Consider the following 22,034-nt stretch of genomic DNA (forward strand, 5'->3'; position numbering starts at 1 on the left):
AACAAGCCTGTAGATGAATAGGCTAAATGGTCATTGTCACATTAAGTAGCTATGGTTAGTGTATCTGGCATGTAATTTTTCAGGGCCACTTAATCTCTTAACGTTTCTCATCGTTGTCCTTCCATATTTACTAGACAATGGAAGCTGATTTCTCCCTTTCCACTGTGGCATCAATGGGAGAAAATATGTTCCCACTGCAGCAGGAGAGAGGCAGATGAGACTTCCTGAGATGACAACAGGCCCCCTCGAGCATTGGCCTGCAGTGCTGGTACGAATACCTTTGAGGGTGATTTCAGCTTTTGCTTTTGGATGAGGTAAGATTGACAAAGTATCTAGCATTTGGTCATTGCTGTGGCTTGGGTGTGGCTTGAATGTATACCCCAATGGTTCATCAAGTGTTGCAGGTGTGGTCCCCAGTGTGGCCCTGGGAGAAGGGGTGGGCTCTTTAAGGGGTGGGGCCTTGTGGAGCTATGAGTGCTTCCTTCTCAAACTTCTATGAGCCCTGTTTATTTCTCTAAAGAAAGTTGATATAAAAGAGCTAGACCAGCTATAGTTACTCTCTGGCTTTACGGCTCTTTCCCGTACGTCTGTTAGGAGGGGATTGCCATGATGTAATGTGGTCAGACCCTCGCCAGAACCTATACCATGCAGCATGGACTTTTAGCCTCCAAAACCTCTTTTCTTTACAAGTTACCTTGTTTCAGCTGTTTCATTATAGCAATGGAAAACAGACTAATATAGTGATGCTCAGAAAATACATTTCGTTTTCCTTTTTTTGAAGAGCTGGTTCTCCCAAAGGGGCAGAAAGTTACTGGGGAGAAGGATTGTCACTTAATCCTTTGCAACTGGGTTAAGATTCTGGTTTCACATGGTTTTGTCCAAGCAGCAGGGCTTCCTGTGCTCTTGCTCTCTTGGCCTTCCTTGTCCTCCAAAGGCCCTGTCTCTCCTTAGTGGTCCCTGTGCCTCCAAACTAGAAGTGGCTGGGCTGGGGTATGGGGACTGGTAGCCTACATGGCCTCTCTCTAGCCTTAAGCTAGTGACTATCAGTGGAGACGAGTTCCCTCTGAGGAGCACTTTAGGGCCTGAATGAGGGCCCTGGACATTAGACAGGAGCTAGGAAAGACAGTCCTTGCCATTTTCCTGCCTAAGTCAGAGGTAGAACCAGGATACCTGGGCCAGGCTGGAGCACAGGCTGCTCTGTAGGGGTTTCCTCTGTGAGTCATGCTCCTTGGGGTAATGCCCTAGCTCCCAGGAACTTGGAGACCAAAACATTGTGCAGTTTTGAATGGGAAGATGTGGCTTTGTATTATCAGCTTTTCCACAAGGCTTTCCCACATGGGCACACGCAATTCTCAGGCTTTTGACTGTGAATCCAGTGACTGGGATTACCAGTTACCTGGGGACCATGGAAGCAGCTTTTGTGTTACTGAGCTCCTAGGTGTCAGTGACCATGATTCCCATGCCACCTACGAACTTGTGTTTGGCCTTCATGGCATCTCTGCTCAACAGATGCTGCCATTAGTACCATTCTACAGACAAAAGAACAAATGTGCAGAGAGGTAAAGTAACTGCCTAGCTGGAATTCAAACTTACTCAGAATGCTTATGGGGACTAGAAAAGCCTGGCTTTGTGGCCTTGATTCATAGGGGTGGCAGATGGCAAGGCTGTGTCTCTGCAGGATTTGACAGAAATTTCTATTGTACAAGAAGGCAAAGCAGGAGGCTGAGGCAGGGACACCACTGCATCCCAGCCCTGTCATTTTCCCATCTGTGTGACTTTGGGTAAGTGCTTTGCCCTCTCTACTTCTTCAAGTGAATAATGAGGTCCTGAACTTACAGATATCGAATGCCCAAAAGCTCCCAGCCCCAGGGGGCCCCACTGTTGTGAGCACCCAAAGGCCAATTTCCTTGTTTCCGTCTATGCTGTCTGAGGCTCTTGTTACCCCCTTGACTGCACCAACATAAAAGAGGCCGTGTGTGTGTGTGTGTGTGTGTGTGTGTGTGTCCCTCAACATTTTGTCTTCTTAAGGTCCTCTGGGGACTTTGAGTCTCCATTTCCCACTCCCTGTGAGATGGCCTTCCTAAGGAGACTTCTCTGAGAGTAAGAAAACATGCAGGTTCTTCTAATTGGAGTTGGACATGAGTGGCGAGGACAAAGCCTACATCTACAGAGCGATCTGGGATGCTTTCCTGATTGCTACTGTCTAAAACAGATGTGCCAAGTCTGAAAGGCCAGTTGTAGTATACCAGATGCTACCCTCTGGTGGCCACAGTCAGATGGCGGAAAGAGCTGGAAGGTGGCCAGGGGGAGGAGCTGTTCAGGCTGCTGCGTTGTGGTTTTTGGGGAACACCTTTTGAACATCTATCTCTGTTTCAGTCATGTGAGGGTGGATGTCCATGTTCAGACCCACATCCTTGCACAGCTTGAACAAGGTCCGGATGTTGTTGCTGGACAACCTCAGGTATCTGTGCAGGAGAAGGCCAAAGAGTCAGTGAAGGTGAAGTAATACTAGCTCTCTCTCTCTCTCTCTCTCTCTCTCTCTATCTCTATCTCTGGCACTGGGGGTTGAACTCAGGGCCTTTGGACTGAACTACAACCCCATCCTTTTTTAATTTTTATTTGGAGACACAGTCTTGTTACATCACTAGATGGACCAAGCTGGGCTTGAACTTGTGATTTTTCTGCATTAGCCTTGTAGAGTGCTGGTACTACAAGCTTTGCCACAATACCTGGCTGCCTCTGTCTATATTGACAAGGGTGTCCCTACTCCTAGTGCTTGCTTAGTGCTTAAGCTTCAGTTAGCATGGGATCCTCTTACAGCCTGGCTCTAGACAAGCTCTGCAGAATTCATGAAGTCTGTATAAGCCAGAGGTACCCATAGGGTGGGACTTTACATTGTATAACTCTTTTGAAAATCAATTTGTCAACTATGACTCCTGGTCTCCTTTCAAAGAAAAAACGGCTCATTATCTTTGACTCAGTAGATCTCCTCAAGATGTCAACTTATCTCAAGATGCCCACAGAAGGAAAAGTTATAGAATAAAAGGTTCTCATTTGGGGATGATCAACAACAGAAGACGGCAATACTCCACCATGAGAGGAATGGTTAAGCCAAGCACGGTCTGTCCGAGTTTGGAATCTCCTAATTAAAATGCCTTTAATCAGAAGGCATTAGAAGGAAGAAAATGACTGTCATATTAACTCATATGGGGGAGAAAAACCAGGATGCAGGTCATTGTGTGGTGTGCCATTGTTATGAACACAGAATAAGGAGGATACCAGGGGCCAGGGAAGTATAGAGCTGTGGAAAGAATGGCTGAGCAGTTTGGGGAACAGAGGTAGATACGTTCTTTGAATATTTTTCCAATAATGAAAAAGGTTAGGCTATTAATTTAAAATATTTTCTAAAGTCCTCCTCATTGGAGGGCAGGAGTCCTATTCAAACTCTTTTCCCCTCACCATGGAGCCCAAGGAGGATGTCTATTGGCCAGAGTCAACTAGAAACACTTGTTCATCTGAAAGCCAAGCCAGTCATTAATTGCCTACAAGGGTAATCAGTGGGGGAATTCTGCCTGTTTATCTTTCAGCTAGCCAACCATTTCACTTATCCCTTAGTCAGTCAGTGAGCAGAGCAGACCTTTGCAATGAGACTGTTTGGTTTTCAAACATTTAAGACCGTCTTAAACACACATATGAGTTTATGCTGTCAACTCTACAAGAATGACTACATTATTCGGTTTGTCTTATTTCTTCCTCTCCTAAAGATTTTGAGCTTTGCCATTTGTATGTTTACAGTAATGAATAACACTGCACTAGGGAGAGGGATCCTGGCACTTTTGTTTGGGGGAAATCTGGCTGTTTGGTGTTGCTGAAAACCAGTGAGTCCTAATAAATAAGTTACCAAACAAGCAAGAAAGGAGACCCTTGGTAATAGGAATATATACCAAATAGTTCTACACTGTGTTCACACCCCCTCTATGGAAGTTGAAAACCCCAAAATGTACTGCAGATAGCCACTGGAGATGCTGACTACTATCACCAGAAATTCAACATTTGTGTAAAGAATCTGACGGGAATTTCTCGTTAAAACAAGATGAGTCACAACTCATTCTTTGCTGCATGAATAGTGCCTTTGGTTTGTACTTGGAAACTAATGGGACTATTGGAAGAGTTGTGTCAGTGTCCAGATGGATAACAGCATCCACATGGCAGCACCTAAGGGCACGCCCTTGTGGGAGGTGGTCAGGTGGCAGAGGGGGCTGCTGGGAAGCAGCCTGGAGCAAGCCCTTGGGACCCAAGGCCAGAGGTGAGCCCTGCTGAGCCCACCTTCCTCTATTCCAGGGTCAGCAGTGTCTGAAATCTTCCTTTAAACCCCTTGCCCAGCCCAGGCTGCCAGGTGCTCACCGGCAGCTCAGTACTTCCTCTGGCCTCAGCATTTTCACGCTTTCTATCTTTGGTTCAGTGCCCTTCTCCATAAGGCTCTTTAGCTTGCGTTCAAAAGTGATGTCTGAGGTCTTGACTGGCCAGTCTTTCATTATGGTCATTCTTCGGCCGCCAAAGGCATTCTCAGGAATCGAGGGATCTGCATACAAACTTTGGCGACGGAATGAGGGTGCCCGTGGAGTGGACTCTAGAGCCACAACATCCTTGATGTCTAACTCTGAAATTGAACAGGTGTCAGTGGGAGTTAGACCCTGGGAGGCATGAGAGGAACAGCACACAGGAAGGGGACAACATTGAAAGGCTGCATGCACTTCAGTTTAACACGGGATCTAAGGTAGGAGGACTTCAGGTTTCTAAAGTTTCCTTGGGGCATTTGTTTAACTTTTATCTTTTACTCTACCCACCCTTCCTTTCCTTGACTTCACCTGCACCCCTACCTCCCAGCCTTTTCTACAGAGGGTGTTTACCTAAAGGGAATTCCTACAGGAGACTGAGGAGTAGAGGAAGGAATCAGAGGAGATAAGGGAGTGGGGAATGACAGGGGTGAGGGGTAGGTGAGGGGTGGGGGTGGTGGGGTGATGTTAAAGGACAAGAGGTTTATCAAAGAGAAAATGACTGCAGGCAAGAGGAATAGCATGTGCAGGTGACAGGAACAGCATGCACGATAGCACAAATGCATGAAAGCATGTGGCTGATGTGATCAAAATGTGAAGTTTGTACTGAATAAATTCTTTTGGGGCCAGAGCTTGGAGACTTAACTTTTTTTCCTTGTTAGATTTCCCTACATATTTATACAATTTTTTTTGCCTGTATGAGAGTAGAATATTTTTTACCTATCCTATTTTGGACTGGTGTGACTAATATACAGAAAGTCCACTTCAAAAATACTTGTCAAGTACACTTACAACCACAGCAGACTTTATTAATTTTGAAGTAAAATTTCTTGACTTTTGCAGATTAGCAATTGTATTTGGAAAAAATAAAAATGTTTTCAATATTTATAAAAATTGTATAGCCTCCTTGACATACTGCATTTGACAGATCATCTAAAACAATGATTAAGTTCGATCCCCGGTACCGATAAAAATGAAAAAGACAAAAAAAAAAAAAAAACAATGATTAAATGTTAAAATCATGACCCATTTTGTTCCTACTTTTACTTAAAATGACTATAGCATTTCTTCACCTAGAATATTTGCCACTATTTTCTGAACATGTATTTAAATGATTTCTAATTTAGAATTTTTAATTATTGCTTGATCTTATTTAAGTCATATGTTGATATGATTATATAGCTTTTCCTTTATTTGGTTGATGTAATAGAATTTGTTACTAGATATTTGGATATTGAATTATTTCCTCCCTGCTATAATAAATCCACATAGTCATGCTATATTATTCATTGCATATTTGATGTATTTTCATAATTATATATGTTTTATGAAATATTTTTGATTTTTTGGGCATCTATATTATTGTGACATTGGTCATTTTTGATATACTATGTTAGTGGTGAGTTATTGTGGCTTGGTAAATTAAGGCAGAAATGTCTACATGTTACGTGGTCTGTACAAATTGAACTAATACTGAGTTTATCTGCTCTTTAAAGATAAGAATATACAATATTTTGCCTTTATACAATAAGATGCTAAAATATTTTTTAAAATAAATGTATTTAATAGGTAAATTTATTTATTTATTTAGACAGGGTCTCACAGTATGTAGTCCAGGCTGGTCTTAAACTCACTATAGAGTCCAGGATGGCCTTGATCTTACGGTTATCCTTCTGCCTCAGCCTCCCAAGTGCTAGGGTTACAGGTGTGCACTCTCATGCCTGGAACTGACTTGTATTTATGTGCCCTTCCTCACACAAAATCTTGTATATTTCTACTTTCATTTATAATAAGGTTTGTTATGACTTCATTTTAGTTATCACTTGCTTTACCAAAAAAGTTAGCATTGCATTTACTTTTTTTTTTTGGTCTGGGTACTGGGATTCTACACATAGCCCTTGCACTGAGCTATGTCCCCTGATCTTTTTACTATTTAAAAGTTTTTTTACTAAGTTGCCCAGGCAGGACTCAAACTTGTTTTTTATCTGCCTTAGCTTCCCAAGTATTGGGTATAGTTATCTTTTTAAAATTACTTTTTATCTTTGTTTTCATTAATCATAGCCAGGGTTTAGTACATTAAATCTCTGTTTTCCCCAGCAATTTTTTTAACCCATTAAAGATGTGTGGTGGTTAATTGTCAACTTGAGTCAGCACCGATGCCATAACTGTGCAAAAAGGAGACCAGAAGGGAAGGATTTCAGTAGATCTTCCTCAGAAGAGCGTCATTGAGGCTGCTTTCCTTCAGAAGAGTTTTGGCGATTTTTCTTCGAAGGAGCTTTGGCTGCTTGCTTTTTTCAGGGGAACTTCCATCCTCGTCCTCACCTTGGATGTGGTCTCCTGGCTTCCAGTGCAGATCCCACAGCCTTCTGGCCCGGATCCTTCAGCCTGTTGGCCCAGACAAGTTAGTTTCCAGCACTGGCCCGTAGGCCTTTCCAGCACAGACCCTTTAGTATCCCATCCTTCTGCCTCCTGATACAGAGGGCACGGGACATTGCCTGGGCTCCAAGCCCTCAACTGGCTCCTTCAGGTCTCCAGCATGTAGACAGAGAGCTTGTACTCTTCCACAGCTGACTGTAAAGCACTGACTAATAAACAATGTTAATTCTTTCATTTTGAGAATAAATACACAAACCATTATTTTTGGTTTTTACTGTAAATTATTTTGCCTTGTTCCGTGAGTTGGGGTATAGAACAGGCTTATGTTCCTTGTTATGTGGGTAATTTGGAGTGTGTTTATTAATTTCCATCTTTAAATTGAAGAATATCTTTTAACTTTATTTCTTTTTATTAGCTTAGGACAATGTGAGTGGCCTCACAGTTTTTTTTGAATGTCAATGTTTTCTTTGTGATAAAGTACGAAAGTGATTTTTATAAATATTTTGTCAATATAAAAGTTTATTTTCTCTAATTCAATGTAAACTTATGAATTACATTATTATATCCTGTGTACTTCCTGTTAGCTATGTGATCTACTTTGCTTTGAAGGAAATATATTAACATTTCCCAGAACAACTATTTTTAAAGGGTTTTCTTTGCATTTATAAATGTCTTTCTTTTATCTATTTAGTTACTATATATTTCATGTTTTAGGTTTTGACCTTTCCTTACTCTTGTTAAGAATAAAATTATTCAGACTTTCAGCTGGTTTGCTGTCAGGGGTGGTGGTGGTCTGGTCCGAGGAAGTGGATCACTGTAGATGTCACCTGAAAGGCTACTTCTTCCTTCCTGGCCCCCCCTTTGTCCCTCTGTCTGCTTTTTTCTGCCATCAAGTGAGTAGCTTCCCCCTACCTGGGCCCTTCAACCATGCTGCCTCTGCCTGGAGCCAGCCAAACTGAAAGGACTGAAACTTTTTAAGTGTCATCCGAAATAAGCCTCTCCTCCTTTAATTTGCAGATGTTTTTGGTGCTAGTGTCAAGAAACATGACTGAGATAACATACATTTCCAGGGCTTTCTTGGGGAAGGTTCACTGTAATCCTACAACCAAGTCATATCCGTGCAGCAAATGAGAAACCTAAAAAGCCCAAGGATTAAGACAGTGTATTCCAGATGCCATGTTTAAGGAAGAGCCCATGTGTTGAGCCCAGGTTGCCAGTATGTTTTCTGAAAGCCTGTCTTGAATAAAAATGATCCACACTCCTGAGTTTATGGCTGAACAGGTAAGTTAGATATCTAGTGGGTCATGCTTAGGATTTCAAGGGCTGACAGTAATCATAAAGACCTAGAAAGCTGTGATTCTCAACTCCTGTATTAAAAATGCACAGTTGGTATCTTCAGAATATCCTAGACATAAGTCCCCAGAGAGAAACATTCAAGTATAAATTCCCTAACGTCTAGCTACTCAGACTTTGCCAACATTTACTTTGGAAATATGCTCCAATTGTTTTCCCCGGATCTTTTACTGGGCTATATTCAGGGTGACCTTTCTAAAATTCAAATCAACTTGGTAATTTCCTTCTTATAATTTTTCAGTGACTTGCCAGCGCATTTCAATCAGGTTTATGTTTTAGAAGAGCCAATCTGAGACTTTCGCTTTCAGCTAAGATGGCATAACAGGAACTGGAGCTTTGCCTACCAACATAAGCAATTTAAAACTGGCATGTTACAGGGAACTGCAGTTTTCAGACATTAGACAGCCGACAACACAAGCTGGTGATCCTCGAGTGAGCCCGATGACTGTCCCAGCTGGCAGTTCGAAGTGGGAAACATAAGAAGAACCAGCAGTTCCCCTGAGTCGAGGAGCGAGAGCAGGTAATTTAAGCAAACCAAGGCAGCTGTAGCAGGAGAAAGCTGCGAGATGGCTGTAGAATTATGAAAAGGCTCTTCTCAGCGGAGGATAGTGCTAATCAGCACACAAAAGAATGAAACTACGTATCTGACAGAAAGGGCAGACAAGGACACTGAAATGGCTGTTTAACTATACTGTTATTTTCATCAAGGAAGGCATGGTAAGGAGAGACATGGAAGATCAAAAGAGACCCGGATTGGAATTATAGAGATTAAAATAACCACATTTGAAAAGAAAAATACATGGAATGGAATGGACAGATTAAGCACTGCAAAAGAAATGATGAGTGAAGTTAAAGACAGCAACAGAAACTATGAAAAATGAATCACAAGGAGAAAAGACTAAAAGAAAAACAATTATTTATAGTCCTTTAACTGTATAAAACTGGCATGCCTAGAAAAGAAAGTGGAGAATGGAAGACTTAAAAATATAGTTCAAGAAAGTAATAGCCAAAGCTTTCTATATTTGATAAAAACTATAAGCCAAGAATTTCAACAAACTTCAAACATAAAAATAAGAAATATGAAGCAAATGACAGTAAGGTATATCATTGTCTAATTCAGTGGGCCCAACCTTTTTTGGTCAGTTTTCATGAATTGGAAAAGGTGGTGATTCTGGGGTGATTCAAAGGAGCACATAACCTAGATCTTTCACATGTGAATTCCCAGAAGGGTTTGCACTCTTATGAGAATCTACTGCTTATCTATGAGAATGCTACTGCTTATCTGATGGGAAGTGCAGCTCAGGCAGTGATGTGAGCCACAGAGGGTGGCTGTGAATATAGATGGAGCTTTGTTCACTCAGTTGCCAATCACTTCCTTCTGTGGGGTCTGGTTCCTAATAGGGTACACAGACAGGTTTATGGCTTGGAGGTCTAATTGCATAAAAAAAAAATCTTAGAAGGCAAAAGAAATGGTTGTATCCTGGAGAATTATGGATAAAGATGATGGCAACCTCCCAGGGAAACAGTGTGAGTGAGGACAGAAGAGCTCTTCATTAGAGTATTGAAAGAAGAAAGGCTGGAATCCAGACCTCCACATTCAGTAAAACGGCCTTTCAGAAGCAGAAGTGGAAAATAGTTTTTTCTATAGATACAAAAGCTGTAAGAATTTATCACCAACAAACCTATACAATGAGATATGGTAAAGGAAGATCTTTGGGGGAAGGAAAATGACTCCAAAAAGAAAACTGTATTTGCACCAAGAAATGAAGAGCACTCAAATTGTGTCTAAACACAAAAGTCTCCTTAAAAAATTATATATGTGTATATATATATATATATATATATATATATATGGTACTAGGTATCGAACTCATGACTGCGTGCTTGCTAGGCAGGTGCTTATGCTGCCGAGCTAAATCCCCAGCCCCCCTGAAAATATACTTTAAAAAACAGTTTATTTTTGTGGTGCTGGAGTTTGAACACTGGGCCTTTTCACTGAGCTACATCCCCATCTCGTTTTTAAGTTTTGAGACAGTCTCACTAAGTCACCAAGTTGCCCAGGTGGGACTTGAACTGGTGATCTGCCTGTCTCAGCCTATCTCCCAAGTGCTGAGACTACAGATAGTGTATACATCATCATGCCTAGCTAAAATGCTTTTTTTTTTTTTTTAGAAACTTCATATATTAGGTTGAAAATGTTTTATCTAATACCATTGCAATATTTAAAAATTCTGCAGTTGACTATCTTTGTATGTCAGTTTACACATTCAAATATTTTTATGCTCCCAGTGTACTTGCATTTCAACTGAGGAGCTCTCTGTAGCATTTTGTATAGGGTAGTTTGGTTAGGGACGTGGTCCCTCAATTTTTGCTTTCTTGGAAAATTCTCTCCTTCATTCTGAAATGGATATAGTATGCTTGGTTTGCACTGTTTTGTAAAATTTCTTTTGTGTGTTTCACCTCTCCCACTTTACCCTGCAGTATTTCTGCTGAGAAACTCACTGATAGCGACTCCCTTGGGTGCATAAATTGCTTTTTTGTTGTTTTCAAAACTTTCTTTGCTCAGACATTTGACGATTTAGTTATAAGTGTCAATGTAGATATCTTGTTACTCATTTGGAGATCTCTGGACATTATAAATCTGGATGTTCATGTTTTTCCCCAAATTTGAGAAGTTTTTAAGCAATTTTTTTTTCTAGACAGGGTCTTGCTATACAATGCAGCCTGGCTTCAGACTCATGATCCTCTTGCCTGGGCCTTCCAAGTGCTGAAATTATATTCATGTGTCACCACGTTTGGGTTTAGTATTTCTTTAAATATTCTTCCAGGCCATTTCTCCTTTTTCCTTTTTTGGACACTCATAGTACATATATTATTTTGTGTGATGGTGTCTCCTAAGTTCAATAAGCTTTCTTCATTGTTTTTTATCCTTCATTTCTATTTGCTCCCCTACTGGATAATTTAAAATGTGTCTCTTAATTCAGTGATTCTCTTGCTTGATCGTATCAGCTTGTTAAAGTACTCTATTCTACTTTTCAGTCAGAAACTATCTTCATCTTCTGGATTTTTAAAAAGTGCTTGTATTTTTTTGTTGTACTTACCAGCTTGTTCAAGTGTGGTTGTTTCAATTTCTTTTACTTGTCTGTTTTCTTTTATCTCACTAACTTCTTTAAGAGGAGTTGAAAGCTATTTTTTTTCAATCAGTTCATGGATCTTCATTTCTTGAAGATCAGTTGTCAGATATTGGTACTTTATTAGTTTTCTATGGTGGTGGGATAACAAAAGTCACTTATATATAAAGGCCTCCAAAATGTAAAAAGGTCAACATGGTGGCTCCAGTAGTTGATCCCTGTTGGAGGCTTGGATAATGGTAGTAGAAATGTGGAGAAAGAGAAAAACATTAATGGTATAAAGAAGGTGGAATCTAGGACTTGACAAATGGTCATGAAGATGAGACAAGGAGAAGAGAGAACTAAATCTCTGGCTTCCAACGTGGACCACTTGGGCACTGTCTTGGGACAATGCCTTTCTCTAGAATGGAGGATACAATGGGAGGCATGCTGAGTTTGCTAAACCCATGGTGATTCAAGCTAACATTGAGAGCTGGGCATGTAAGCAGCTCCAGGCCCTTCCTGAGGGCCGCTTTGCCTTGAATTTGTCTCCTAGTCCAGATGCTGCCCACTTATTTTAGGCTTTTTTCCAACTTGCACAAGAGCTTCCATTGCCGTGTGCACAGGATCAGCTCTGGATCGACCCTGGATGCCACATCTGGATCCACAGGCAGCTTTTAGACACCTCCGAACTCTTGCTGCAGCCCCGAACTGACCAGCTTGCTGCCTCCAGTGGCCACTGGTTGTATTAGAGCAAGAAAGACAAGGCTCTTGCATTCTCCCACGGGTAGATTAGCCCTAGATGAGGAGGAAAAAAGAAAGGGGGGAGGGGCGCCCTGGGGTCAAATAGTTTGCAAGTCGGCATGTTCTGCTGCGTCCTTATGCAGTAAAATAAAAATAATTATGTAGCCAACTGTTGTGTGTCTCTTTTAGGGACATAACTGATTTTGTTTAGGAAGATAATCTTGATGCCCCATTTTGAGAATGAAACAAATGAAACAAAGGTCTCTTCAAGTAAACGGCCAATGAGAATTTGTGGAGTGAGAAATGCAGAGGAGGGAGGAAGGAGCAAAGGAAAGGAGCCCCTTGGAGTGGAGCTGACAGGACCTGGACCAGGGTAAGGGAGGATTTAAGGAGGCTGTCATTCTCAGGCTCCTGCTAATACAGTACCTGAGTACAGGCTCACATGTGAGCCTCCTTAAATTGTGTGCCTTAGGTGCCTGGCTCATCTCAACCTAATCCCATTCTTGAAGTTGAGAGTTTCCTGCAGTGAAATGTAGCCAAGAAAAATTTAGGGACAGTAGAAAAAGGAGTTTGGAGAATAAGGCAGTCTCATATCCAATTTGTTTGCTCTGTGATGTAATTTTTTTTTCCCTCTGCTGCCCCCAAAACTTCAGTGAAATCTGTTTACATACAAAAGCATCAGGTGAGACGTTTGGGGCGAAATCAGGAACACAGGGCTGTTCTGTGTGCCGGTCGCCAGGAATCAGAGAGGAGAGAAAAATCCACTGGAAGCAGGATTTAAAGAAACTCATGAATCATACAGATCCAAGACTTTAGAGCCAGAAGGACACTGGGAGTCCCAGAAAATTTGTCTGAAGTTTGGGGCCTTCCCCTAGGGCATAGCCCATCTGGTTTTAGCACAGGAAGTTTTAATAAACTTTGTATTTTAAAATAATTACTGGCTTACAGAATAGTTGCAAAGAAAATAAAGAAGATTCTATATATCCTTCCTTCAGTTTTCCCAAATGTTAACGTCTTATATAACCGTAGTACAGTTGTCAAAACTAAGAAATTTACACTGGCACATTATAGAGCTCTTACAGATTTGACAAATTTTTCTACTGAAGTACAGTTCCGGGATTCACTCCAGGATCCTGAGCTACATTTAAAACCAATCATGTTTAAATTTGATAGAGGAGTGACTACAGTTTGGCTACCGTGGCTTCAGTATATTAAAGGAAGGTGGGTGGAGGGAGATACTTCACTGGGTGCAATGCGACAATTTTGTGTGGGTGAATTGGTGGCTCCTGCTCTAAGACTCCTGCCTACTTTTCCCTGGGGCTTGTTGGAATCCCTTCTATATCCCTATTTTACCAACTCTCTCATTCCAAGATCCCAAGCACAACTAACACATTTGTTTTTTTTCTAGTCCCCTGGTACAGCTCATCTGAAATGTTAGCAAACATTTTATTTAGATACAGTCACTAGTATCTATTGAGCACCTCCCTTTGTCAAGCTAGGCGGTTTACCTCCCTCATCGCACTACAGTCCATAACTGGGTAATAGTACTGCCCTATTCTGCACAGGAGAGAATTGGAGCCCAGAGTTGCAGGAGCTTGCCCACAATAATACAACTCTGTGTTCTTCATAGGCAGGATCAGAAACTTGCTTGTCTCTTCCTGGGTGTGAGCACTACCTGTTGGAGAGATTTCAGGCCCGCAAGCATAATATCTCTGCCATGGACACTGTCAGAGTATCTGAGTTAGTTACAAAACCTGGAACTCATGAGGTCAGTGTCACCAAAAGGGCTTGGGAGGAGGGGAGCTCCTTGGGCTCCAAGGGCTGGCTTGCTGGGGAGGAGCTCCGGATGGAGCAGCCCAGCCTCCCCTGATGTGGTCCCTAAACCTCCACCTGGGGTTCTGTGCCTGGATGCTTCTGCTCCAAGGACTCTGTGAACTTTTGGTTCCCTGAGAGCAGAGTGCCAAGAACGATGGTTTCTGTCTCTTCTCTCACCTGATCTGGGAACAGCTTTTTCATAGATGCTGGAGAATGTACTCAAGCGCTTTTGGTCCATTCCAAAAGGCTTTTGGTAAAACATGTTGGAGGCAGTGCTCCTCCTGCTGCTTTGCCCTGGGACCTTGGAGGAGGCAGGAAAGAAGTCACATTCTGGTTGCAGGATCTGGCTCCATCTGCCCCACCCTTCATTGAAAGATCAGCCATTGAAAGTGGAGGAGGAGAGACCCTCCCGGGGGCCAGGAGAGAGTGGAGGTGTGGGGAGTTTGCCCATGCTGGCTGTGTAATGGTTTTTATTTCTCCCCAGAAGAGGGGCGTGGAGGGGCCCTGAGAACACACAGCCCATGGAGGGAGTGGGTCTGTGGCTGCTGCTTTCACTGTGTGCCTGGGAGGCTCCTACACTCGCAGGGCCATGGCTTTGGCAAATGTTTTTGACGGCATTTGGAGTGGTGTGGGGACAGCAGTGTAGAGGGAGATGCTTGCTGACCATGGATCAGTACTTTGGGTCCATGAGGCTGTGGGTGAGGTGGACAAGAGTGCTGAGGTGATGTCTGTGTGGGAGGGAGGAGAGCCCAGCAGGGTACCTGCTCCTGGAGCTTTGCTTTGGCCTTGTCTTCTTGCCGCTTCAAGATATTTTTGACTTTCTTTCCTTCTTTCATCTTTGCTTTTGGGGTCTCCATCACCATGACCTTTTGCTTCTGCAAAGCCAAGGAGGAAGGCAATGCTGCAGGCAGCCCTGTGTGGGACCTTCCCTCTGCCACCAAAGACCAGACGGGTGCCTGGTGAATGAGTCCCCCATTCCCACACTCTAGTGCCCTGTCTCCCTCACTGGCCCTCAGGCCTCTTGGCACACCTGGTGGCTTTGTTCCTGCCCCCTGTTCCTTCAGTAACTTCCTCTGTCACCCTCCAGGTGAAAGCACTCCCTCCCAAGTGGCTTCCTATCTGTACCCTCCTTGCCTGGCCAACAGGCAAGTCTTGGCTCTGAACCTGTCCTGATTATTTAATCTCCAGATATTTGCCCAGCCTGACTCCTCTCCCTTCATTCTCCTTCCCACCCCTCCTCTCTTTTCCTTCTCTCTTCTCCTCTTTCCCCCTCTCTTTTCCCCTCCCCCTGTTTCCCCTTCTCCTCTTCCCCCCTCTCTTTTCACCGCCGCCTCATTCTGTAGGCCCAGAGCACTACCACAGTGCAACTTGCCCTTTCCTTTTCCGTGGGCTCCTGGTGACTTGTGGAGGAGCCAAGTGCAGCCTGCTTTGAACTGAATCTCTAGTTTGTGGTCATGCCTGGCCTTATAACACTGAGGTTGGAGTAGAAGCAGATGGGCGGTTTATTAGGGACCCCAGAGTCCAGTAGGTGAAAGGGCCATCCAGGAAACACCTCACCCAATGTCTGAGGGTGAATGGGGGTACTAAACCACCACGAGAAAGATGAATATCCGCTGGCTTCAATGAGGTGTGGTCTAAGGCAGACTATGACCCAGGCTTCGGGCTCTGGTCACCCTGCTTGGGTTGGAAGTAGAGCCATCTATTGCTCCATGGCTGCCTTACCTTGGACAAGTGACTGCTTTCTTGATGGTGGCTTAGTTTCCTCATTGGAAGGATGGGGATGATGGTAGGAGCCACCGCATAAGGTGCTTGTGGAAGATGGAAAATGGCAGATGAGCTGCTGCACACGGGTGGGAGGCCCTCAGGGAGTGATGACCCTTGTGTCAGTAGCCAGGGGAGGAAGCTGTCCTGGGGCAGCTAAGGGTGGGAGTTGCAAGGCTGCCATCTGGAGAGGACAGTGCTGATTCACTTCTGAGTTTTTGGTTGAGTGGAGAAAGGTGTGTAAGTTGGGATTGGGGCTTGGTTTTCAGATCAAGAGGAGAGAGGACAATGCCACTTCCTCTAGGGTGGCTTCCTCCCTCATAATCCTCTCTTCCTAGTAGAGTTACACCTTTCAGTTTGGGGAAAGTTGGATGGGGTCAGTAAGGTGAAGCCTTAGACCTAAGAACAATTCAGTGCTTGCTTATTTGTGGCTCAGACTTGAGACCCTGGGAGTTTTCTTGGCCATGGTGGGTCATGGGGGAGTATCATAAGCAATCAAAAAGGGGGAAAAGCCTGGACAGCTAGGCCCGCCCTAAGGAAGAGAGGAGAGGAGACCAAAGGGTCCTGAGGGCTGCATACAAGCCCCCCTTCAGGTGTCTTCACTCAAGGGCAATCCCCACCCCCACTGCTACCTGAGACCTGCCACATAAACCTTCTACCTCTTTTCTTAGGGGCTTCTTTACAAAGCCAGAGGCTACTGCAAGGGAAATGACGTGTGAAGATTTATTTATACTTTTTGATGTGTAAATTTGTTCCCTCCTTGGGTTCAAAATTTGTGTAAAATAAAAGCTACATATTTCATATGGATGTTAAAACATTATTAGACTATATTCCTTGTGAAAGGAGATTGGGACATATTAAGCATGAATGTGGATATAGTTTTGTGATTGATACTTGAGTTCTAAGTGACCCCAAAGTCAAGCTCTCACTCTTGTCCCCAAAATAAGAATAGGGAGCTGGAGTTCATCAGTATCATTAGCATCTTAGTGGAAAACGCATGTTGCCTGGTGTAAGCAGCAGTCATGACTCTCTGCTATAAGAAGTGAAACCCTGAGCAAGGTGGGGGTGCCAAGACTGAGCTGATGAGAGCCGAGAAAGTGAAGGTGGTTGTGAGATGTTGCCTGGCAACTGGACGAATCTGGATTTGAGACCTGGCTCTGTGCTCTCCATTAACTCATTTTGGTTTCTTTATTTTTCACCTGGAGCATGAGCATGCTGCCTGCCTTAGAGCCTAGCAGAGGGCAGTTGAGGTGACCCACACTCAATATGAAGCACACTCAAGCTTAAAGTTGCTGTGGGATGAGCATCACCATTAGTAATGCTCTCTTCACCTGTTCTGTTCCAGGGCTGGGGGATGCAGGTTCAAGGGCAGAGGACACCGTTTTCCAAGGACAGAGCTTGGTTCACCACAGATGATGAGCCTGGGTTGAGGGAAGTCGGGAAAACTGAGACGAACTTGGCTTCTGGAGAAAGGTGGAGTTGCCTTGGAGGCAGGGTGGGAAGGAGGAGGTTTGCTAGCAGGAAGGAGTCCCAGTGGGGAAGGAATGCCCTTGGACCCCGGAGCCCTCTTAGGAGGAGTTGTGGGGGACACTGTCGTGGTGGTGGGGGACTCCATCTTGACAAACACCAAGAACCAGGAGCTGCTTCCCTTAGCCTCTCTCAAGTACTGGAGCTAACATCCCTCCCAGCTTGACTAAAGCTTAGATAGGCTTCTTCCTGACTGTGGGTCCTGACTGCCTTTTTCTGAGAGAATTTCCTTTAGAAAATTTATAGATTTTCCTCTGTCCTTTTGAGACATCAGTTTCCCCCCTCTTGTCACTCTTTAGAATGTCTGTGTTGAGGACATGGAATCATCTCCTTGAAATAGAATCAAGAGAGACTGACTGCTCCCCATTCAGTCTTTGTGGGGAGGGAAGGACCCCAATTCTGATAATCACCACTAAGCAAATACAGATGGCCTAGCCAACCTTCACTCTATCATCCTCTATTAGCTCATCCCATGCTTACACTCGCTTCTGCCATTGTTTTGGGGGAGTTCAGAGCTCCAGCTCCCCTATTTGAACAGTCTTCTGGCACCTTTGCTTTGACAGTACACACCTGGACAGGTTGCTTCTTCTTCCCCTTCCTCCTCTCTAGCCACTCCAGCACCCGCGTGAGGTCAGACATCCGCCTCTCCTCTGCAGTCCTCCACACGGACTTCCTCTCTGTGGGCATGAGAGCCTTTAAATCCTTTGGTTCCTTTTGGTCCTCTGGCTTCTCTGACATGCTGGAGGCCTGCCTCTACTTTGGGTGAGTGGCTAGCACTCTCTTGATCTGAGTGAGCCTAGACTTGCTGATATGGGTGACTCAGAAAAAGGGTGTGGCCTCTGGAAAGGATCATAAAAGGCAGGGACCTTGGATATTCATTTCAGAAGACAGACAGCTGGGAAATGATTGTGAGGTCACTGCCAGGCTTGCAGCTGGTGCTGGGGTCAGAGTGGAGGTGGTGGTTCAAGACTGTTATGGGAACTTGTGTTTATGATAATAGACATAAATACTGAGACAACAGGATGAAATTACAGGCAAAAAGGATATCCTTTACTGAGTAAGGGATACCAGCTTGACCAAAGAACAGCTGAAGGGGGCACAGCTCTGATGGAGAGGATTGGACTGACCTGTTAAAAAAGACAAGAGAAAAACTTCCATGGCATCTCTGGGGTTGGCTGGTGAAATTTCCCATTGAGCTGTGCATCTGGTATTTTGGGGGGGAACATCCATCCTTGTGTTTTAGGGGGTCACTCTGGTGGAGTATATGAATTAGCTGTGACCCTCACCCTTGGAGACATCCTGGCACCATCTGCTCTTATAGGGCACCTGGTCCTTGCAGTAAGAATAAGGGTTCAGGGGAGGTACATTCCATACACTGATCACCAGGAGGATGGCGAGAAGTGGGTGATGGTTAAGACACAAGGATGCTTTGTCTCTTGTTCCCCTGGGACATTAGCTTCCTCCCACTTTGGCCTGCAAGGCCACTGCCCCCTCTACTCATTACTCTCCTCTGGGCCCTGCCACATCCTCTCTTATGGTCCTTCCACCTCCACTTCTGTAGAGATTTTGCTAAAACAAAGGTCAGCTCAGGTATCTTTCTTCCGTCCTCATTGGTGAGTGTCTCTACACTATGATGGCTGCCTCAGTAGCCTAAATCAGTTCTGAATGTTTATCAAATGCTGATCATTTTGACTTGTATCTAAATTTATTCATTTCAAAATACAGTTGCAAGAAATGGCTATGAATTTGTTTGTTTGTTTTTTTGAGACAGAGTTTCACTGTGCAGTTCAGGCTGGCCTTGAATTTACTTTGTAATCCAGGCTGGCTTCAAATTCACATAATCTTCCTGCCTCCACCGCCCCAGTGCTGGGATTACAGGCTTGTACTGCCACACCTGGCTGGCAATTCTTTTATCTTTACGTGGCAATGTCTTTATGTTACCTTCAGTTTTTCAGAAAGATTTGCTGGGTAGTTGAATTCATGCTATCATTCTAGCATGAATATCATCTAGAATGAATATCATGCTATTCATTCTAGCATGTTCTAGCCCTCCGTTCTTCCGCAGAGGAAGTTGGCTGTTCACTGCATTGCTTCTTTTGAGCTCATGGGAATCATTTTGCTCTTGCTGATCATTTTTTCTCTTGCCTTTGCTTTTTGACTTTTGACAGCCTATGATGTGTTTAGGGGTGAATGTCTGTAGTTACCCCATCTGAGGTTTAGTGAACTTCTTAGTCAGGTACTTAACATTTTTCACCAGATTCTGCAAGTTTTGGGTCAAGTTTTTTTTTTTTTTTTTCTGTGACTTTGGTTTTTTCTACTTTTGTGACTCTCATTATACATTTATTGGTATTTTTTTATATTGTCCCACTGATTTCTAAGGCTGTGTTACTTTTTTCTTTGATCATTTTTTATTTCTATTCTTTAAATTGGATAATTTTTACCACTGTATCTTCAAGTTCACTGATTCCTTCATCTGCCATATATAATCTGCTAACAAGTCCTTTGAGTAAATTGCTCATTTTAATTATATTTCTCAGTTCCCACATTTCTATTATTCACAATTTTTATCTCTTGAATTTTTCTCTGCTGATTCATTGTGATAATTTCATTTAAATTTTAAAATATGCTTTTGTTCTTTGAATATATTTGTAATAGCTACTTGAAGTCTGTCTGCTAAATACAATATCTGCAAACATTTAGAGAAGTTTCTACTCATTGTTATTTTCTTGGTTATATGTGGCACTTTCTTTTTTCTTTACATCTTATAATTTTTGGGTGAAAACTAGATGTTAAAAAATAATATCATAAAACAACGTGGAGATTCCATCTCACTTTAGAAAGAATGGCTATCACCAAGAAATCAATCAATAACAAAAGCTGAAGGAGCTGTGGGGAAAAAGGAGCACCTCTCCACTGTTGGTGGGCGCTTAGGCTGGTGCAATCACTGTGGAAATCAGTGTGGAGATTCCTCAAAACACTAGGATTAGAGGTCCCATTACATCCAGTTATTTTCCTTTTGGGTATTTTCCCAAAAGAATTAAAAACATCATACCACAGTGATATATGTGCACCCATGTTTATAGCAGTATTATTTGTAATAGCTAAATCTTGGTAACAACCCAAATGCCCATCAACCACAGAATGGATAAAAAAGATGTGGTCTTTTTCTGCATCAGAGAACTACTCAGCCATAAAGAAGATAAACTTGAGACTTTTATAGGTAAATGGATGCAACTTGAGACCATACTCATAAGTGAAATAAATCATACAACATGTGTGTAAACATTCTATTGTTTCCCTAGTGTGAGAAGTTGAAAGAGTAAATAAAGTTCAAAATGTACACTAGGTATTGTGAAATTGAAAGAAAATTTTCAAAAAGGAAAGAAACTGGGATGAGGGAAAGAAGAAAGGGAAAAAGGAAAAAGGAAAAATATATATATACAAGATAGTTAAGATAATTATACTACTCATTGAAAAGAAAATTACAGAAAAAAATTGAAAAGAAATTTATACTACTAGCTCATTGAAAAGGAAGGTTTGTGCTAATTTTCTTTGAACAATTTTTCATGCCTATATATTGTGCTCTGAGTAACTACTTTGAAGATAACAATATGTTATGCATTAAATATCATTACTCTGCTATTAACTCATTTTGAAATTTTGTTTGATTTTTTCCTCTTTAAAATTAAAAAAGATAAAAGATAATGCCATGATAGGTAAAGGTGTGTAATGGATAAGTTAATTTGCTTTAGTCATTCTTCAGTGTGTGCATATGCCAAAACCTGCTGCACATCTTAAAAGTATGCAGTTTTGTCAGTTTAAAAAATATTGTAGCAATGTTGGATTCTTACCCATATCCCAGGATGTATTATTATTGTTTTTGTGTTTCTTTGTTTAATGATTTATCTGGACTCACTGCAATCTCTGTCTAGGAAGCTGTGAATTCTCTCTTATAACATGAGGCGACTGGAAATTTCTGATTAAATTGTTTATGTACTTGTTTTTCACACATAGCTTTGCTTCTAAGCATTGACTCTGAGTGTGCACAGTGGATTGGGCAGAGGTCATGTTCACACCCCTCAAGCCATCTGTCCTCTACAGAGAATTGACCGGCATGTAGAGGAGCTGAGGTAATGATCTTATTGCTACATTTCAACTTATCCCGAAGTTTAGTGGCTTCAAACAAAATCTTTTATGATCTCACAGGGCTTTTTTTTTTTTTTTTTGGTTGGAAATATGGGTGTACTTCTGTGGCTTAGGCGGTAATCAAGGCACTGCCAGGTGGGTGATCTGGAAGTCAGACTGGGAAGGCTGTGTGTGCAGGCTCTGTGTGGTTCTTGAGAGGACTGGCTTCCTTGAAGGCCACTGAACCAAGAGCACCAGTTGTGTGCTGACTACCACCGTTTCTTGGTAGATGGGCCTTTCCATCACTAGCTCCTGTCGTGCAACTTGCTTCTCCAAGAAGCAAGGAGAGGAACTGAAAAGGAGAGTCAGGGTTAGGCAGAAGTCATTCTCTTACAACCTTTTCTTGCAAGTGACAACCATCATTTTTGCAGTATTCTTTTTATGAGAAGCAAGTTACTATATTAGCCATACCCTAGGTAGAGGGCATCACACAGGGCACTGATACTGGGAGACATACATCTCTGAGGGTCCTGTTAGAAGCAGCCTATTGCACTAGCACATTCAAAGCTTAGGCCATTTTTGCATATTTTCCATTGTTTACATTCTGCTGGGCCCTTTCTCCTTTCTGCATATACGTGTATCCTCAGGGGTGGCCAGGGGCTGTAGC

At 42.8% G+C, this 22,034-nt stretch overlaps 1 protein-coding gene across 1 annotated transcript; it reads right to left on the bottom strand.

Annotated features, from left to right (window-relative positions):
- Positions 1-1,768: 1,768 nt before the first annotated feature.
- CUNH16orf78 (chromosome unknown C16orf78 homolog) lies at positions 1,769-18,050 on the bottom strand. The gene is made up of 5 exons (XM_003477677.2): positions 17,813-18,050; positions 14,716-14,829; positions 14,132-14,255; positions 4,405-4,660; positions 1,769-2,465 (listed from the first exon to the last, which is right to left on the bottom strand). Exons 1-5 carry the CDS (start codon positions 17,978-17,980, stop codon positions 2,318-2,320), a joined length of 810 nt encoding a protein of 269 aa, XP_003477725.1. The 5' UTR covers positions 17,981-18,050; the 3' UTR covers positions 1,769-2,317.
- Positions 18,051-22,034: the final 3,984 nt, after the last annotated feature.

The sequence above is a fragment of the Cavia porcellus genome, unplaced genomic scaffold, assembly GCF_034190915.1.
Source record: "Cavia porcellus strain 051 isolate PalLab524CR breed Dunkin Hartley unplaced genomic scaffold, mCavPor4.1 scaffold_4, whole genome shotgun sequence".
NCBI lineage: Eukaryota > Metazoa > Chordata > Mammalia > Rodentia > Caviidae > Cavia > Cavia porcellus.

Coding starts and splice junctions, on each gene's coding strand:
- CUNH16orf78 (XM_003477677.2), bottom strand. CDS start 17,980: ATGTCAGAGAAGCCAGAGGACCAAAAGGAACCAAAGGATTTAAAGGCT. Junction 4,661..14,131: donor AAAAGCTGTTCCCAGATCAG/GTGAGAGAAGAG, acceptor GTTCAATTTCAG/AGTTAGACATCAAGGATGTT. Junction 2,466..4,404: donor GAGGAAGTACTGAGCTGCCG/GTGAGCACCTGG, acceptor TCTCCTGCACAG/ATACCTGAGGTTGTCCAGCA.